The sequence below is a fragment of the Gossypium arboreum genome, chromosome 1 (assembly GCF_025698485.1).
Source record: "Gossypium arboreum isolate Shixiya-1 chromosome 1, ASM2569848v2, whole genome shotgun sequence".
Taxonomy (NCBI): domain Eukaryota; kingdom Viridiplantae; phylum Streptophyta; class Magnoliopsida; order Malvales; family Malvaceae; genus Gossypium; species Gossypium arboreum.
Genome location: NC_069070.1, coordinates 4,298,126 through 4,315,528, shown reverse-complemented (window position 1 = coordinate 4,315,528; position 17,403 = coordinate 4,298,126). Strand labels below are relative to the sequence as shown.

The 17,403-nt window shown below is 33.2% G+C and overlaps 3 protein-coding genes across 6 annotated transcripts; all 3 read right to left on the bottom strand.

Moving 5' to 3' along the window:
* Positions 1 to 1,312: 1,312 nt before the first annotated feature.
* Positions 1,313 to 2,179, bottom strand: LOC108480824 (uncharacterized). The gene is made up of 2 exons (XM_017783941.2): positions 1,885 to 2,179; positions 1,313 to 1,808 (listed from the first exon to the last, which is right to left on the bottom strand). The coding sequence occupies exons 1-2, from the start codon at positions 2,029 to 2,031 to the stop codon at positions 1,704 to 1,706; spliced, it is 252 nt and encodes an 83-aa protein (XP_017639430.1). The 5' UTR covers positions 2,032 to 2,179; the 3' UTR covers positions 1,313 to 1,703.
* A 2,319-nt stretch (positions 2,180 to 4,498) lies between these two features.
* LOC108480690 (uncharacterized) lies at positions 4,499 to 9,475 on the bottom strand. Of its 4 annotated transcripts, none has more exons than XR_001870668.2 (12): positions 8,356 to 9,474; positions 8,135 to 8,247; positions 7,914 to 8,033; positions 7,745 to 7,832; positions 7,161 to 7,252; positions 6,972 to 7,076; positions 6,433 to 6,542; positions 5,350 to 5,437; positions 5,223 to 5,258; positions 5,040 to 5,133; positions 4,832 to 4,902; positions 4,499 to 4,759 (listed from the first exon to the last, which is right to left on the bottom strand). XR_001870668.2 is itself a non-coding variant. In XM_017783765.2 (11 exons), exons 1-10 carry the CDS (start codon positions 8,915 to 8,917, stop codon positions 5,050 to 5,052), a joined length of 1,398 nt encoding a protein of 465 aa, XP_017639254.1. In that variant the 5' UTR covers positions 8,918 to 9,472; the 3' UTR covers positions 4,499 to 4,748; positions 5,040 to 5,049. The 4 variants fall into 4 exon arrangements, 2 of the variants coding, with proteins under 2 accessions (XP_017639254.1, XP_052882377.1); XR_001870667.2 differs by having other exon boundaries at positions 4,499 to 4,748; XM_017783765.2 differs by lacking the exon at positions 4,832 to 4,902 and having other exon boundaries at positions 4,499 to 4,748; positions 8,356 to 9,472.
* Positions 9,476 to 14,718: 5,243 nt separating this feature from the next.
* Positions 14,719 to 16,808, bottom strand: LOC108483362 (CBL-interacting serine/threonine-protein kinase 11). The gene has a single exon (XM_017786717.2). It carries the CDS (start codon positions 16,452 to 16,454, stop codon positions 15,231 to 15,233), a length of 1,224 nt encoding a protein of 407 aa, XP_017642206.1. The 5' UTR covers positions 16,455 to 16,808; the 3' UTR covers positions 14,719 to 15,230.
* Positions 16,809 to 17,403: the final 595 nt, after the last annotated feature.

Here is a 17,403-nt window from a genome sequence, read left to right as displayed (position 1 = left end):
AAAAGACGATGAATTCTTGGAGCACGAGTGCCTAGGATTCTCACCCATAAGTGCCCTATATGTTATAAGGCACATGTTCGAGTCCAACCACACACAACACACATGATTTGCCTGTTGAGTTGCTCCCGCTTTGTGAACTCGTCGCCTCTTCAGTCGACCTCTTCAAGCACTCAGGTTCTTAGTAGAGTCACTCTATGAACCTGCTTGGGCTCTTGGCAGAACCGGAAGGCAACTCACATGAGGGACAACGCTTAGATGTGTCAAGAGTCCTGCCCAAAGTCAGATCCTCATTATCACAATGCCCATAGCTAATACATATAAGTTGAATCACAATTCACAATGCCACTTCCAAACGTCTCTACTTCTTCAATCCTCGTTCTCACAGCAACCAATGAGTTGAACATGCATAAGCATGAATCCACAGAAGCAAAGTAGAATTTTCACAGCTACAACTATCTACTTTGTTTATGTATTTTTCAAAGGTAGCATCCAATATCCACAACCATAAGTATGGCACAAGATAATTGAAACCCGCAGTTCTTATCATGCCTTATTTCACTGCATCATTTGCCATTACTTTCATATATGCTCCACAAGTTAGTATGCTCATAACAAAGACAACATATTATTTATTCTTGGCATCCATCATTTTCATGCATTGCCGCACAGAATTCATAGAAAGTTTCTCTTATTAGTATCTACAAGTGAATAAATAAAAGTCATTGAAATTATTGAGGAACATTATTAGTTAAAACCAATCTAATTTAGTGAAACCAAGGTTAAAGAAAGAAAAGAAAGGGCAAGAGGGGCAGTTTTATAAAATGTATAGCAACGGTCATGGAGATTATGAAAGATAAAATGGCAACCATTCAAAGAAAAAAGGAACAGACAGACAGTAATGCAAACTCCTGAGCGAGATCCTTGATCAAGAGGAAAACTACTTTGAAACATCAACACCAACCATATAGGAACATTGTAAAGGGGAAGTTACAAGATACCGCAATGCATAGTTACATACATGGTGTCAGTAACAAACTGCAAGTCGGCAACCACCTAAACCTGATATATGCACATATATAGTTCAGAAACAACAAGGTGCTTATTCAGAGTAACAATTCAAGATTTCTTGGGTTTTGACTATATTTCCACAAACAACAAGATGCATAGAAAACTGAAATAAATGCTTCCAATAGCTTTCAATTATATATAAAACTCGTCAATCCTACAACCCCAGTAATTTACGGTTAACCAAGATACAGGTTATAAGTTTGAAAAGAGCAGTTATACCTAGGAAGTTCTGAGTTCCGACCCCTTTGATAAAAGCAATAAGATCGACTCATTTATGAACCATTGGATGGTGTTCTGACAAACTGAGTCCAAGAACAAAGTCATAATAAGGTCTTTGTTCATAGTTTATTTAGACATAAGATACCCATAGGTTGACACGAAATCTGTGTAGAAGGAGCAAATATTCAAGGAAATGAAGAAATTTGACAACTTACAACTGACAGAGTTGAGTATAATGAGAAGAAAAAGGACAAGTTCCAAAGCAAAGCAGAAAAAGAAATCTCTTAACAAACAGTATAAGTTGAGAAGAAGTTCAATTCCCACAATGCATCCAAAAGATCCAGGAGATATGTACAACAGTAGTAGAAGAATGGGAAACAGCAGGGACACACCAAAGAATGGTTTTTTTTGCAGAATCAAGAGGAAGGCTTGGAGTTAGAGGAAACCAGATGCCTCCACAAGTAACGACCACTTGCCATGTCAAGAGATGCCCAGAATCCTGATTCTATAGCTGCCCAAACCTAGTCCAACAAATTGAAGCATTGACTGTTAATTACAAGCGGGAGAAGAAGAAGAAGAAGAAGAAGAAGTAGAAACCTTGGAGAAAGCAGAGTGGGAGTTATTGTTGTTGGGGCGGGTATGATCGTCATCGTCGGTTTGGGGGTGGGATTTGATGTTTCTAAGGAGGAAAAATCCGGCGAGTGTTGCCGACAGGAATATGAGGATCAGCCTCAGCGGACACATTTCTTTTTCCGAATCTCCCTCCTCCTTTCTCTCTCTAGCTTTAATTTCTAAACTACTTTGACGGTGAATATCATTGCTTTATTTATTTTGTTTGTTAAGTGGAGCAACTTAATGATTAATCTCCGTTTTATTTAGGTTGAAAAAGATGTAATGTTGTTGATTACTAGTTTTAGATGAGGATAAAACTCTCAATCATTAGTTATTAGTCTTTGTATTATTTTTATATTTTTATTATTAAGAGTTTATTTCTTCCATCTTTTAAATTTTTATATTTAGATTTAATCATTAATATCGTTAAAATTTATCTACTAAATTTATTAATGTGACATTTAATATATTAAAATTTTAAAAAAACTTTATAATAACCAAGTGATCAAAAATTACTTTGTTATTTTTAGAATATTTGATGGTTTTGTGTTTTGTTTAAATCAATTGAAAAACTAATATGTCATCTATCAAGTCCAATTGAGGAGATATTGTGTCTTGAGCATCAAAGGGATGACTGTCAAAAGATAGAAACATAGGTAAGACATCACATTATTATTGAGATATTCAAGAGTACGAAAATGGCATATTAGTTGTGACATGTACTAAGGTGTCTACGTTTAGATATGTTAATTTCATATTACTTGTTTTGTGTTGAATTTTATTTAAATGTGAACTTAAAAGCTCTGCTTGGTATTTCATTATACTATTCTTCTTTTGGTTAATCAATGATATGAATGAATACTCTACTTTTGAGATTATTTGGTTGTGATTTTAAAGTGCTTTGTAGTAGTTTTTATATAAAATTAAGAGTTCTTTAAATAGGTTATATGCATACCATGAATAAAGAGACTTTGCAAAAACATTCGAAATGTTTTTGGGTGAACTCAATGAGTCATGTCGCAATCATGAAGTTATAACAGCGCGACTTTGCGCTTCGCCTTGTCGCAACCTCATTAACTCAATGAGTCATGTCGCGATGTCAAAATGTTCATCATAGTAATGTCGCGCTTGTTTCAGCATTGTATTATTTTAAGTCATTTTGACATTACAAAGCCTATTTTGGATTCCGATCAACTCTAAAGAAACTCTAAATGACATATGATAATCCTTGATAGGCTAACAGTGTCACGTCATAAAAATTTAATAGCATTAAAAAAAAAAGAGGCTAATATGTCTAACATAATACAAGTTTAGAGGTGAATCTGGAACAAAAAAAATTCAAGGGCGAGTGTGGGAAATGGTAACAAGTTCAAGGGCCAAGTGTATAATTAAGCCTTTATTTTACTTTTCATTCTAAAAAATTATTTAGGGTAATCAGACAAAGATGGCTTAATATATAATTTGGTACCTTAGTTTAACACCTTTTTTTCTAATGTGATACCTGTGTTATTTTTGGTCAAATTTAGTAATTGTATTTGACAAAATTATATTTTGATACCCAAAGATAATGATGTTAACTTTTTAGTGCTTAATTTAATTTTAGAAATGATTTGATGAAAGTTAATTGTTAATATTATTAGGTTTAAATATTTCATAATTTTGTTAATAGAATAACTTTAGCATTAATTGCGAAATTGTTTAATTTTTCAAATACAACCAAAGGATGTGATTTAATTCAAGTTTTAAGGTTAATTTGATAAAAGTTAATTACTTAAATTATTACCTAATTATGAATTTTACCAAATCAACTCTAAAACTCGAATTAAATACTAAAAAGTTAACACTAGTAGCTTCAAATACCAAAATGTATAACTTTTATCAAATACAAATATCACATAGGATAAAAAAATACAAGTACTACATTAATAAAAAGTATCAAACTCAGATATCAAATTATGTATTAAATCTAAAAGATACAATAAACTAACTAATTAAGAAATTTTATTTATTCAATTAATTTGAAAATTACAAATAGAATGACGAAATCACTATACTATATACACAAAATCCTAACCAATAATTTGTTAATAATATAAAAATTTATATATTTAATACGCTATAATAATATTTTCAAATTCCATACTGTAATTATTTGTTTTAAAAAACACATGATGAGAACTACAAATAATTATTGTATTGATTTTATTAATTTCTTTTTAAGAAATGATCTTGAAACTTCGATAAACTATTAGTATCATTTGTAATATTATTCCATTTTTATTTTAGCAATGGAAGTCTAACCAGAAACGACTTTGACTGGGAAAAAAATATATGAAAGTCGGATCTCTAAGTTCTGACTCGAACTATTTTGGTGAATTTCTCATCTATGTAATTATTTTTTCTTTATTATAAGAAAAAAGCCCAAAATACTTGTAGAAAAATTTGGATAAGTTTGCTGGCAAACTATACTTTACAAACGCACCCATTTCCTTCTTCTCTGACATTTTTGGTCATGGTGCCTGCACACAAAGCATTCACCTCCACAAAAATGGCCCCATCCTAGTCCTATCACCTTTCACTTGTCAAATACCAGTTATAGTTTATCACGTAACAAGTTTTCAACACTTCATTTTGCTTTTCTTTTGGGAAATCTTACAAAAAAAGAAAAACAATCATAAAAATCCCTTATACAGTTACATCTGATGCCACAGAAAGAGTGAGACAACCCACCAATACCTCTACATAATAATATCATTTCCTGTTTGATTAAATAACTTCAAGCTGACAACAACGACAAGAGCAGGTCACCTGCCAACACTGAAGTAGTTGCATCTGCACTAGGACACATCCTGCAAGGAAACTTTATTCCAATTAAAGCAGCACCAAAGTACTACCAGAAACAATGAGTCTGAGGTTAAATTTTAAGACATACATAAAACTAGTCAAAAGGTAAATCTATCAAGTTGGAAGTCATTCCTGATGTCATTGATTAGTAGATGATACCTGGCAATCACAGTTTACAGGTTTGGGGGAAATTTCATCAGTTCTCATCTAAAGAATCCAAAATGCTTTTAATTTCTTCAAGTTAACAGTTCAAGAACTACAAGAGACAATTAATAGAAAAGATGCAAAATAAGCACCTGGCCACAATTAGATCTTGGCAAACCTAGCGATCTTAGAAAGGACAGTTCTTAAACTTCGGATACCAGCTCCGGATTTTGAGCTCACCATCATCTGAAATAAAACCAAAATTCATGTACATGGCTTCCTACTCAATAATTCACTGTACATCAAAATATGTAAACAAATTTGTTTCTTCATACCACAGGTTGAACTATAGATCTATTTGCCTTGAGGCCCTGCAAAAACAAAAGGATTTTAGAAACTGGTCAGTCTCAAATGCAAGATGCGAATTTCAATCAAAACGTAAACATCAATGCATCAAAGCACCTCTTCAATTTGCATTGCACGACGTGCCACATCAATTGGGAACACTGTATCTGTCTTGGTTAAGACAATCTGGTATTTTGTTTGAGATCTGTATATTAATAATCGAAAAATCAACAAAACAAACAAATACTTGTAATACTCCTAGTGTGGTTAATGTTCCTTCTATGCATAAACATGAACAAACATGCAAGACTGCTGCATGGTCATACCATACTGCCACCAGACTGGCAAATAATGATCTTACCCCCCCCCCCTCCTCTCCCCAGGTAGCAATGTTGTCAAGGGTGCCAGGCGCTAGGACCCCTATATAGCCTGGGGCGCAAGCATATACATATAAATATAAATATATATGTAAAATGTATATAAACATATGTAACTAATACATATAATTAATAAGTATTAATTAATTAGTAAAAGAAAATTTTTAATATAGTTCAATCTATAGATTCAAAACATTGTTCAATAGTTTAAGTTTAATAATTTACTTAATGTATTGGAAAATAGAACACCATAAGAACGAAATTAAATATATTATCACAAACTAGCTCTAAATTTCCTTCATCTTCTCTTGAAAAGTTTTTTAACTTTTAAGAGTTACCTAGGTTTTTATATAATAAAATTAGGTCAACAATTAATTAAAAAAGTCATTTATTATATTTTTCTTTTAAAAGTCAGAATGATAAAAAAAAAAAAAAGGATAAACAGGGGAATGGAACAGCTCTTTAGTGAGGCGCACTTTTTTTGCACCTGGCTTTGCAACAAAGGCACCCAAAAAGCACACCAGATGCTCGCCTAATGGAAGTCACCTTGCCTTGAGGTGGCTAAGTAAGTTACGGCCATTGTGCTGCGCCTTAGCGCTTGCCTTGACATCACTGCCAGGCAGGTCCTTTCTTCTTTACCAAATAATGGATCTTGACTCTTAAATCTTATCACACAAAATCCTGATGAAACTATTATAACAAATGAGATGAAACTATTATACCAAATTAAGTTTCCACTACATTCCATACCTTTTACTTTTTAAGCAAAGAAAGTAGATTGCAGGCTTAAAAGTTACCAATTTGATATGGAAAAAAATATTACCTTTCCATGAGATCAATAAGTTCATTATCTCTAGGCTTCATACCCCACTTTGTATCAATGAGCAGGCACACTCGTTTTAGACCAACTCTTGTTGAAACATACTCCTTCACCTGCAAGTTTTAACAGTTAACAAAGTATCTTAATTGCAAGAGGTTAAGTCCTACCTAATTGGTTTTGACAAGAAATTAGCAAGATGGAAAAAGTTTAAAGCCTAGATTAAGATTTCTTTAACTAAGCCAGTTTTCAAATTTTCATCTCAGGAAACATTCCAAGCCAATAATTTCAGCCTCCCACAGTCGACTATCAGTACACACAACTTGCCTAACACTTGATTGGTTCAGCAAAAACAAATGTCTACCTCGTCCAACAACTGACAAAATGAATCATGCTCACTACTCACTAGCAACCTAATAACTAAGAACTCTCACAGATTTAATTATGGTGTTCACCACCAATAAGGTGTTAAAAATGCAAAGACTAATGTGTTTATATATGAAGCAGTTGCAGGAAAAGGCTGGATCCAGATATCATGTACTCACAAGCTCTTCCCACGCCTCCTTAACTTCTTCCTTTGCATAAGCAAAGCCATAGCCAGGCAAATCAACCAGGCAGAGCTTCGATCCCAACTGGAAGAAATTAATACTCTGCAACAAAACAGCTTTTGTAACTTCAACAAAAAAGATAAATTCCCAGGAAGCTAAAACGCAGTTTAAGAAAAGTGAGAGCACTTGAGTGAGGCCTGGTTTGTCTGATGTCCGTACAACACCCCATTGTCTGGTAAGTGCGTTAAGTAGAGATGACTTCCCAACATTTGACCTCCCTGACAAGGGCAATAAAGATGTATCATTCTTAACATGAATAAACATGTATTAGCTTTCTGAGACTACAAGTAGTCATATGGGTCATAAAAAAAAAACCCTGATAATCAGCAGTGTGAAACCAGCTTAACATTATAATCCCCTCTCTCAGAAAACTCATTACATTGGATTATGAAAGAAAGCACACATTGAAGAAAAATAGTCATTCCAGCAGCTTTACCATAAGGCCCTACAGGCAATCTTGAAAAGAGTACAGATACAGAGAGCATGGTTGTTATAGCTCCTGTGCACACCTTTCCCATTTGAGACATATAATAGACACTGAAAATTATAGACTCTTGCAATTGGTAAATGAGACCTTAACATGTAATACCAAGGAAGAGAAAACTTTTGAAGCCATCAAGATAAAGGGCGTATGGTAACCAGAAAACAGCAAAACATAAAATAAAACGAACAAATCTGGAAGGAAAAAATGAAAAATATCAAGTGTCTACCTGCAAATGCGATCTCAGGAATATCAAGAGCAGGAAATGAAGATGAAACCTTTGCAGCAGCGAAAAACTGCAACTTGTTCCTAAATATCTGCAAAGACATGGCCTATAAATGAACACAGCAGCAAAATGAAGAACTTTTAGCTAATTATCGCATTAATAAAAAACATACATTTTCCTCAATGCGTTCCCTTTCCGGATTGGTAGAAAAAGGGATATTATCTAATGGGGCAGAAAGCTCAGTGTTATAGCCTGCTCTCTGGATCTCAATAGATCGTCTACGCCCTAACAACTGTAAATGGTATACCAAAGGTCATAATGCAGAAAAATGGCAGCAAGAAATGATGCGAATGTACAGTTCAAACATCTCAAGGCACTGCCCATACAAATTACATTATCTTCCACAAAGGAAAGGATGGACGGACTGGGCTGTATTCCACGGAATTGCGCATTCTTTGACATGGCAGCATTTTCCTCCAAATCCTTTTTCTTATCCTTTTTACTTTCTAGACAGGAACAAACAAACAGCAACAAGAAAAAAAAGTTTTAAGAAAAATCCACTCCAAACAAGGTGCAAATATAAGAACAGCAGACAAATTGGAAAAAATTCTGACCATCAGTTGCAATGCCATCATCAAGCCGCTTGTTTGAGATATCATAAGGATCTAAACGGATTACCCGCTTTTTTTTCTTCGGCTTATCATCTACAGCTTCTGAATCAGTTTTTAAGCTTTTTCTAACCCGAACTACTTTTTTAGTTGAGTTGGCTCTGGCATTGGCATGTTTCTTTGATGAATCATTTGGAGTACTATCTATTTCTATTTCTTTTGCTCTAGTGCCGCCATTCTTAGGGTTACGAGAAGTAGCTCTCTCTAAGGGAGGAGAAGCTTTGACATTGCTTTTTCTCTCTTTGTTTAAGTCACCCTTGACCGTCTTCGAGTGTTTTCCAGATGAAACCTTCTTATGGTTTGCCTCTAAATTCTTATGAGAATCAACTCTCATTCTTCTCCCATCATCTTTAAGTCTTCTACTTTCAGAGTTGGTCTTCCCACCAATAACACCGTCCTTTTCAACACTAGGTTTAGTTGCATCCCTGTTAATGTAATTCTTAGGTTTCCCCAAAGAAACCTTTATTTTTTTGTTGAGCTTAAGATTTAAGCCTGCCTCTTTAGACATTCTCAACTTCCCACTTCAGTGGAACACAAATTTAGGAACAAAACTGGAAAAGCTGGAAGACACGGAAAACGATATCGTACCTTATGAACGAAATTTCTTAAGCGTCCATGAACGAACGGCTAGGCTAGCCTTTGCCGCTTTATGTATGTTTTTATTGGTTTTGTTTTTGGTTAATGCTGGTGGTTCACCCTAATTTGAAGTTGGAAGAGTTGAAAGTACTTGGGCCAGGCATTGTTGCTGAATGAATGGATTGATTGACCCATAAATAAATTTTACCAGTGAGCTTTTCTTTTGGGCCAGACATATAAACTCTCTTTTATCTTCTGGCTTCTCCGGTCTCCGCGGGAAAGGAAATAGATTTCTTAACTCTAAAGAATAAGATGAAACTGAAGTGGAGGAAGCTTACGCAACTAAGGCCTGGTGCTTTGCAAGTAGTAACTCAAGGGATTCCGGGGTTTATATGGCCTTTTGCTAGCAATAAGTATCAGGCTGCAGCAGTTTTGAATATACTTACGACCTCGCCAGTGGCATGGTCCAAGGTTTTTATCCCTAAACACTCATGCCACATGCATGCCCTCTATGCAAGCAAGAAGGGGAGACTGAAGACCATCTATCTGCAGATTGTAGTTTAAAAAAGCTGAAATGGCACACACATATAAAGACAAGCAGGGAGTTGAGCTAGGCAGCTGCAACGGATCACAAAACAACTCCAAAGAGAAGACTCTACAAAACCATTATTCGTGGTGCTTGGATTGCTATGATATATCTGGCATGCAAGTAGAGATAGAGCTTGCGAAACAGGCCCAAGCGGGTCCGTATCGATCGAAAGTTCAAGCTTGGAAAAATTTAAGTGCGAGAAAATTTAAGCCCAAAAAGATCCGAGTCCATAAGAATTTAAATTTAATATTGATCTAATTCGAGTTTGAAATAAATTTAATTTAAAGTCCTAAAATGTCGGAATTTATAATTGAATAACCATAATAAATATTAATAGTTAATATAAAGTATATAATTAATCACCTAAATATTAGCGTATTTGCTTTTGATTTTCCAATTATGAAAATTTTCGATTTAAAATTTTTGTACTATTTTTAATTTTTAGATACAATATTTCTATAATTTATAATTCCTTTCATAGTTTTTAAAAAAATACATAATTTGTATACATTTTTCTTTTAAATTTTTAAATAATTTTATGAAAAATAGATCAAGGCATCATCAATGCCATGTCACGTGTCACAACTTAAGAGTGTCATGTGTCCTATATTTAACATTGTTATAGAAAAAGTACCAGAACCCTTAACAGAATAAAAATTTGGGTATCAACTTGGGAGAATGTGTCAAGTTTAGGAGGCTAAATGCATATTTGAGCCTTATAATTATAATTAAATATAAACGCATAAATAATATTATATTTTGTACTTTTCATAATATATAATTTATATTTAATGTTATGTGGTTGAAGATCAAATTGATAGAATTTGTAAACGTGGAGGGTTAAATTTATTGAATTATTTAGAATTAGGATTGAATTGATAGAATGTGTAAGTATTGAGGACTAAATGTGTTATTATACTAGGTAGAAAAATGGCACATCATCATTTATAGTAATCATTTAATGAAGAATGACTAAAATAGAAACAATCTAAAACGTAAGTTACTAAAATAGAAATAATCTAAAACATTAATGACTAAATTAAAATTTTCATAATTGGGTGACCAAAATAGAAATACGATAATAGTTAGGTGACTTATTCTATAACTTATCCTAATAATTAATATAAATTTATATTAAAATAAAATAAAAATTTATTTTATAAAAATATGTTCATAAGCATATATATTTACATTAAATTTTCATTAATTGCGTAAGTAATTAATAATAATTTTTACCTTAAACTATAAAATGAAATAAATGTTTAAAAATATTAATTAAGTATAAAATATTTTAATTTCTATACATAATTATTAAAATATAAAATTAAAATTTAATGATAATATAAAATATATAATGATGCAATATATTAATATAATAATACAATAGCTAGTGTTATACTTGACATAAATGATTAAACATGATTTATTGTGCAATATTAATAACATTATTAATAAATTTAATTTTAATGATTTGGAAATTTAGGTTTTAGGGCCAGTTTTGCATTGCTTTTCAAAAGCACTTCTGGCTCAAAAAGCACTTTTGGAAGAAAAACTCATGAAACAAGTTGCTTTTATTGAAATTTTTGTGAGAATGTGCTTTTAATTTGAAATTTTAACTTTCAGAAGTGCTTTCCAAAAGTACTTCTAAAAAGGAGAAGCTAAAATTTTTAGCTTTTCCTCTCCCAAAAGCACTTTTAATGCTTAATTACTTTTTCACTCCTCCAATAACATAGTATTTTCTCTTTTTTCTTGGTACTTAATTACAAAAGTATTAAAATCATTAATTAAAAATAAAAATAATTTTAAAATACTAATTACAAATATTTAATAGTTATATTTAAATATTTAAAATATAGTTTATATATTCTAATTAAATTTTATAAATAATTAATATTTATTGCTTAAAAATATTTAAAATTTATATTTTATATATTAAAATATTAACAAGAAGTTATAATAATTTTTTATATTCTTACTAAAATATAATAATATTAACTAATTTAAATATTATTTAAATACATATTTGTTACTTTATAATAACATGTCTAAAATGGACATTTTATTTCTCAAAAGCACTTCTTAACAGTAATGCTAAACACTCAAATTTTAAACCAAACTTTTCAAAAACACTTCTCATAAGCACTTTTTCACAGCACTTTTCAAAAGTATTGCCAAACTAACCCTTAGTCGTAGTTTTTTTTTTTATAATTGGGAATTTAGGTTTTACTTTTATCTTTTATGTTTTCTATTGATTATTGTTTAATTTTGTATTAATATTAAAATCTTGTTAACATTATTATTTTTATGTTAATTTTTATTTTGGAATAGGTTTATTTTTTATTTAGGTTGAGTTTTATATAAATTTTAATTTGGGTTTAGATTTGGGTTTGAGCTTAAATATATATTATATATATATATATATATATATATATATATATTTGGTGAAAGGAAAGGATTCAAGAAGGTAAAAAACTAAATCCTCACAGGATGATCCTCAATCAATCTTAAGCCTGGTTTTTTAGAACGAACTGACTTGGCCAAGTTATCGGCGATTAGATTTTCTTCACGAGAAATTTGCTGAATCTTCCACTGTTTTAGAGCTTTAAGAATAAAATGAATTCTTTTGAAGAGAGCAGAATTAGAAATCCTTCAAGAACCTTCTTGAACGGGATTAACAGCTTCAATACTATTCATTTGGATAAAGACTCTTTCGAAACTTCTAGCCAAAATAAGATTTAAGTCATCTAATATTCCCCAAAGTTCAGCCTCGACCACCGTACAATTGCTCAAATATCTGCAATAGCCCATGATCCATTCGTTATTATGATCACACACATACCCCCCCGGCAGCTGCAAAGCCTTCATCAAGTTTAACCGAACCATCTGATTTCAAGCTAACCTAATTGATGTCTGTATGCGATAATTGTGAGTAACCATGCGCCTTGTGAAGAACCACTTTTGAAGCTAAAGAGTATAGCTTTGCCCAACTGTATAAAACTTTAAGGATCTCGCCATAACTCCAAGAAAAGTCTTGAAAAATGAAAAAGTTGCGGTTTTTCCAGATGCGCCAAGCAGTAATCCCAAAAAAACACGGCCAATCCACCCCATCAATAGAGAAATGATTATTGAGATCAAACTTCATCCAATTTTGAATGGGACCAATATAAAACCAGGATCGACTTCCTTCTGGGATAATATTATCCCAGATGATTCTAACTGCAAAACAGTCTCGAAGTACATGTAGTACATCTTTGCAATCATGTCCACAAAAACCATAAGTGCTGCTATTCCCAATGCCTCTTCATGTCCTTTCGACATTCGTTAGAAGACGACCCTTGAATTTTAAACAGTTTTGAATTTTAAAATCGAAATCGAACATACAATACCAAATCAACTGATTATCTAACTCGACCTTAATGCATATATATTGTATAATATAATATGGTCGAGGGGCTAACTTTCAAATGTGCAAAGACTATAGGGACTTGGAGCATATTTCAACCAGTATAATAATAAATAATAATATATAATGATAATTAATATATTATGTATTACTATTACAGTATGTGATGTAGTATTACATAATGTAATAATTGGTCCAAAATCAAAATCAAATTTACCAAACGGTTTGCTTGATTTGCCTCGATTTGGTTAGTTTAGTTGGTTTTAATCGCTAACTATAATAGATTATAAACTATTACATAATATAATAATATAGTATGTAGGGAGGGATCCACTTACATTAATGTAAAACTAACTAAAGTAGTTTTACTCCCTTTCATATCTCTTTGTATGATTAATATTTTAACAATTTAACCATTGTATTTATCAATACAATTATACTTATCATGCATGTAAATTTTAAAACGATCCGATATCTCTATCATATTAATCTCAAACACTATATCTATTAGAAATTATTGAATGATTAAAACTCTTTTACATTTTAATTTACACGTATGATCTATATAAAATATGACGATTGAAATATAAAATATTAATTTGCGTTACTATTTTATAAAAATAAAATGAATATTTATGTTCGAAATTAAAAAATTTAAAATTATTTAAATGTGTCAAAACCTGTCTAGCTTGACCCAAGTTCAAATCTAAAAATATTTGAACTGAAAAAATTTAAGTCCAAACCAAGAAAGTTCGTAAGTGTATGTATAAAAGAGGGAGAAGACTGTTGGCTGCCGACCAGAGAAAATTAGAGAAACAGTAGGCATACTATTGTATAACCCCTGTTTCTTTTTCGGATAATTACAGATTTTATGATCCAAAGAAGCATATGTATGCGGCACTGACACTATTCAGCTACATAAACAAACTCCAATCAACGAACCATCATTTTATTTTTGATAGAACCCAAGTATTCTCCATGTCGAAAAATTAGTTCATGAAAACTAATTCTTTTGGGATTGATGGCTAGTCTCCTAATAATGTCACTTTGGTGTTCTTGGTTGTTCAGGGTATACTTGTACCGAATAATCTGTCAGGAACTGCTCTCTGGATTAGTTGAAAGAGCCCTTGGGTCTACTTTCTTGTGCTTCCATGTAGCCTGTTGTTCCTATTTTGACAGAGCATGTAGATGAACACATTCCAGGGCCCAGGCAAGCCTTAAAATTACAAGCAGAAGTGACTCGCCTTTTGAAACCCGAGAAATCCAAACAATTTTCTCTTGCCAACCCAGCATATCTGTTTGAAGAACTGTCATGGAAGATATGATCTCTGGTTTCAATATTTATTGCACACGATAAACAGTCTGGAAGAACCTTGCAGCCCCATGATATCAGCCAACTCTTTGGCAGTAACTGATCCCAAACAGCAACAGCAAGCCATGAGATAAAAGAGTGTTTCAGAATGGCGACCTGGGCTAAGCACCAGACCAATTTATGCCAAAACACCTTTTCAAACTTGTGCCCAGATTTCTGAGCTACCGCAATTTTTCCAGCCCCAACGATTGTATAACCCTTAGCAACATTAGATGTACATAGAAACATTAATGCAATACTATAGCAGCTTGGTTGCTTTCTTGGATAATAGAAGGCAACTATCTATCCCCCAAAAAAAAAAAATGAAATAACTAGTGAACACAAAATCAACAATAAACACAAAGACAGAGGATTCTGAATTAAGAGAAATTAAAGAAAAACAATAAAAATCCATCCCTTTATTATTTATATAATCCAGTATTCTCTTTGGCTGCACTTCTCTTATATACACCAAAAGGAAAGGTATATACAACACAACAAAATACAATACAATACAAGCAAGAGAAATCCAATGGTAAACTTTATGTTGGGGATGGGGATTTTGTTAACCCCCAAATAAACAAAGTTCCCGGTTATCTTTAGTATTACTCCACCAAAATGCTGCTAACATACAGCAACTTACATAATTATAATAACTACTATGATTGTTATACTAACTTCTGTATGAAGTAGTAAGTTTCACTCATCCTTCTCCTTCTGCTCTGCCTTGGAAGGAAAATTCCTCCATTGCTGATGCATATATTGTCTGTATTCTTCCCTTTTATTCACATCATTCATCAATCAATTCATAACAATAATAACAACAATAGCAAATGCACCCATATTGAAATCAACAAGACTTCATCTCTGCGTTTCCACAAAAGCCAAACCACTACGTACGGCTAATTTCCCACTAGGGCAGGTCTCAGCTTGTTGTTCCAGAGTTCCTTGTACCATTGAGCATCACTGCCTGTTCTTTTGGTTTCCACCACAACCAGCTCATCGGTTAACTGGTATACCTCAATAGCTACCCCAGAAATCCCTTCTTTTCCTTCCAATTCAACGCCCCACTGTTTCTTCTTCTTGACCTTCAATCTCTCACCCTTGCCTAATTGCTCTACTTTCTCCACCAATTTCTCTGGGGACTCTCTCAATATGAACCGTTCACCGTAATCGTGAGACTCATCCAACAACCCCGACAAGTTCAAACCCGAGGAGAAGGATATCAAATCGAATGCATTCAGCTTCGAGCTTGAGGCCTGAGCGTCATCCTTGGGTTGCTCCTCGTGGAACTTGGGCTCTTTGTAACCCTTCCTGAACCATGGATCCTTAAGGATCTCATCAAGGGAGATCCTTGTAACGGGATTCGTATCCAGGAGTCGAGAAATGAACCGTTTCATATCGCTGGACATCCATTTAGGACAACGAAACTCACCGTTGTATATCTTCCTGTACATAGCCATGAGATTGGGATCATTAAAAGGCAAGTAACCGGCGTTCATCACGAAGAGGATGACGCCGCATGACCACACGTCCACCTTAGCTCCATCGTATCCCTTCTTTGACAAGATCTCCGGTGCGACGTAAGCTGGGGTCCCACACAAGGTGTGCAGCATGCCGTCGGCTCGGATTTGTTCAGTTACGGCGCTGAGACCGAAATCTGAAACCTTCAAGTTCCCGTTGTCGTCGAGGAGGAGATTTTCAGGTTTCAAATCACGGTGGAATATCCCACGAGAGTGGCAGTACCCAACGGCGGAGATGAGCTGTTGGAAATACTTACGGCTGAGATCTTCGGTGAACCTTCCTTTAGCAACCTTAGCGAACAATTCTCCACCTTTGACGAATTCCATGACGACATAGATCTTGGTTTTGGTGGCCAGAACCTCGTAAAGTTTGACGATATAAGGATGGTTCAAGCGACTCATGATGGAGATCTCGCGCTTGACGTTGGACATCATGGTGAGGTTGGGTAGCTTCTTTTTGTTGATGACCTTAACAGCGACGCTGAGGCCGGTGCGGAGGTTTCTGGCATGATAAACCTTGGCGAAAGCACCGCAACCGAGGAGCCGGCCGATCTCGTATTTGCCGAAAAGGGCATTACCTGGGGCATGTCCGATCTCTAGCATTGGTGGTGAAGCCAGAGATCGAACCCAAAAGGAGGATTTCTTCAACCTGAAAAACGAAACGCAAAACTTAATTTGATGGAAAAAAAAAAAAACAGATGAAAATGGAGGTCTTTTAGTTGGACTTTGATATTGGGAGAAAGACGTGTTTCATATATTAATATTTTTTTATTTTGGTGGGTTTCAACAAAACTTAAAACCGAGAGCGTGTTGGACGGTGGAAGTTTCCTTTCCGATTGCCTAATTTACTTCAATTACGCGGACGGCGCTACGCAACAAAACATTAACTGTCCTAAAATTTGCCATTAACCCCTAAATTTAACTTCCTTATTTTTTTATTTTTAATTTTATTTTAAGAATTTAATCATAATTAAAATGTAATACGTTAAAATGTAAAAACTAAAGAAATTCAATTTTTAAACATATTTGAATTTTTGGAGTAAATAAAAATCTCTAAAAGTGGCAGCTGATTATTGGGCCATGAGTTGACAATAAATGTGGAGCTGGCAATGTTGAATTTTAGTTTAGAAAATTGGACACCAACAACGGTTGTCTCAAAAGGCAGAGATTCCCATATGCGTTGTATAGCTTTCATTCTTATATTATATGACGTTAATTTTATATGCATTTAACTCCGATTAATACAAATTCAAATTGTTTAAACATAATAAAATATATAACTTATTTTAATATTTTAAAAATAAAAAATCATTTGTAAACCATTTTACTACACTAAAAATAGTAATTATTAGCTAGTATTTTACAAATAGAATTAAAATGATTACATGTGCCAATCGATTAATTTTTAGAATTTTAAATATAATTTAAAAGACATTTGTCATAATGTTAGGAATTCTTTTTCTTTTAAATGTGCACATGTTGATTAATTGTTTAGATATTTTTTGGACTTATCTATCGATTTAAGAAATCCAATTATTTAGAAGCTTCTAGA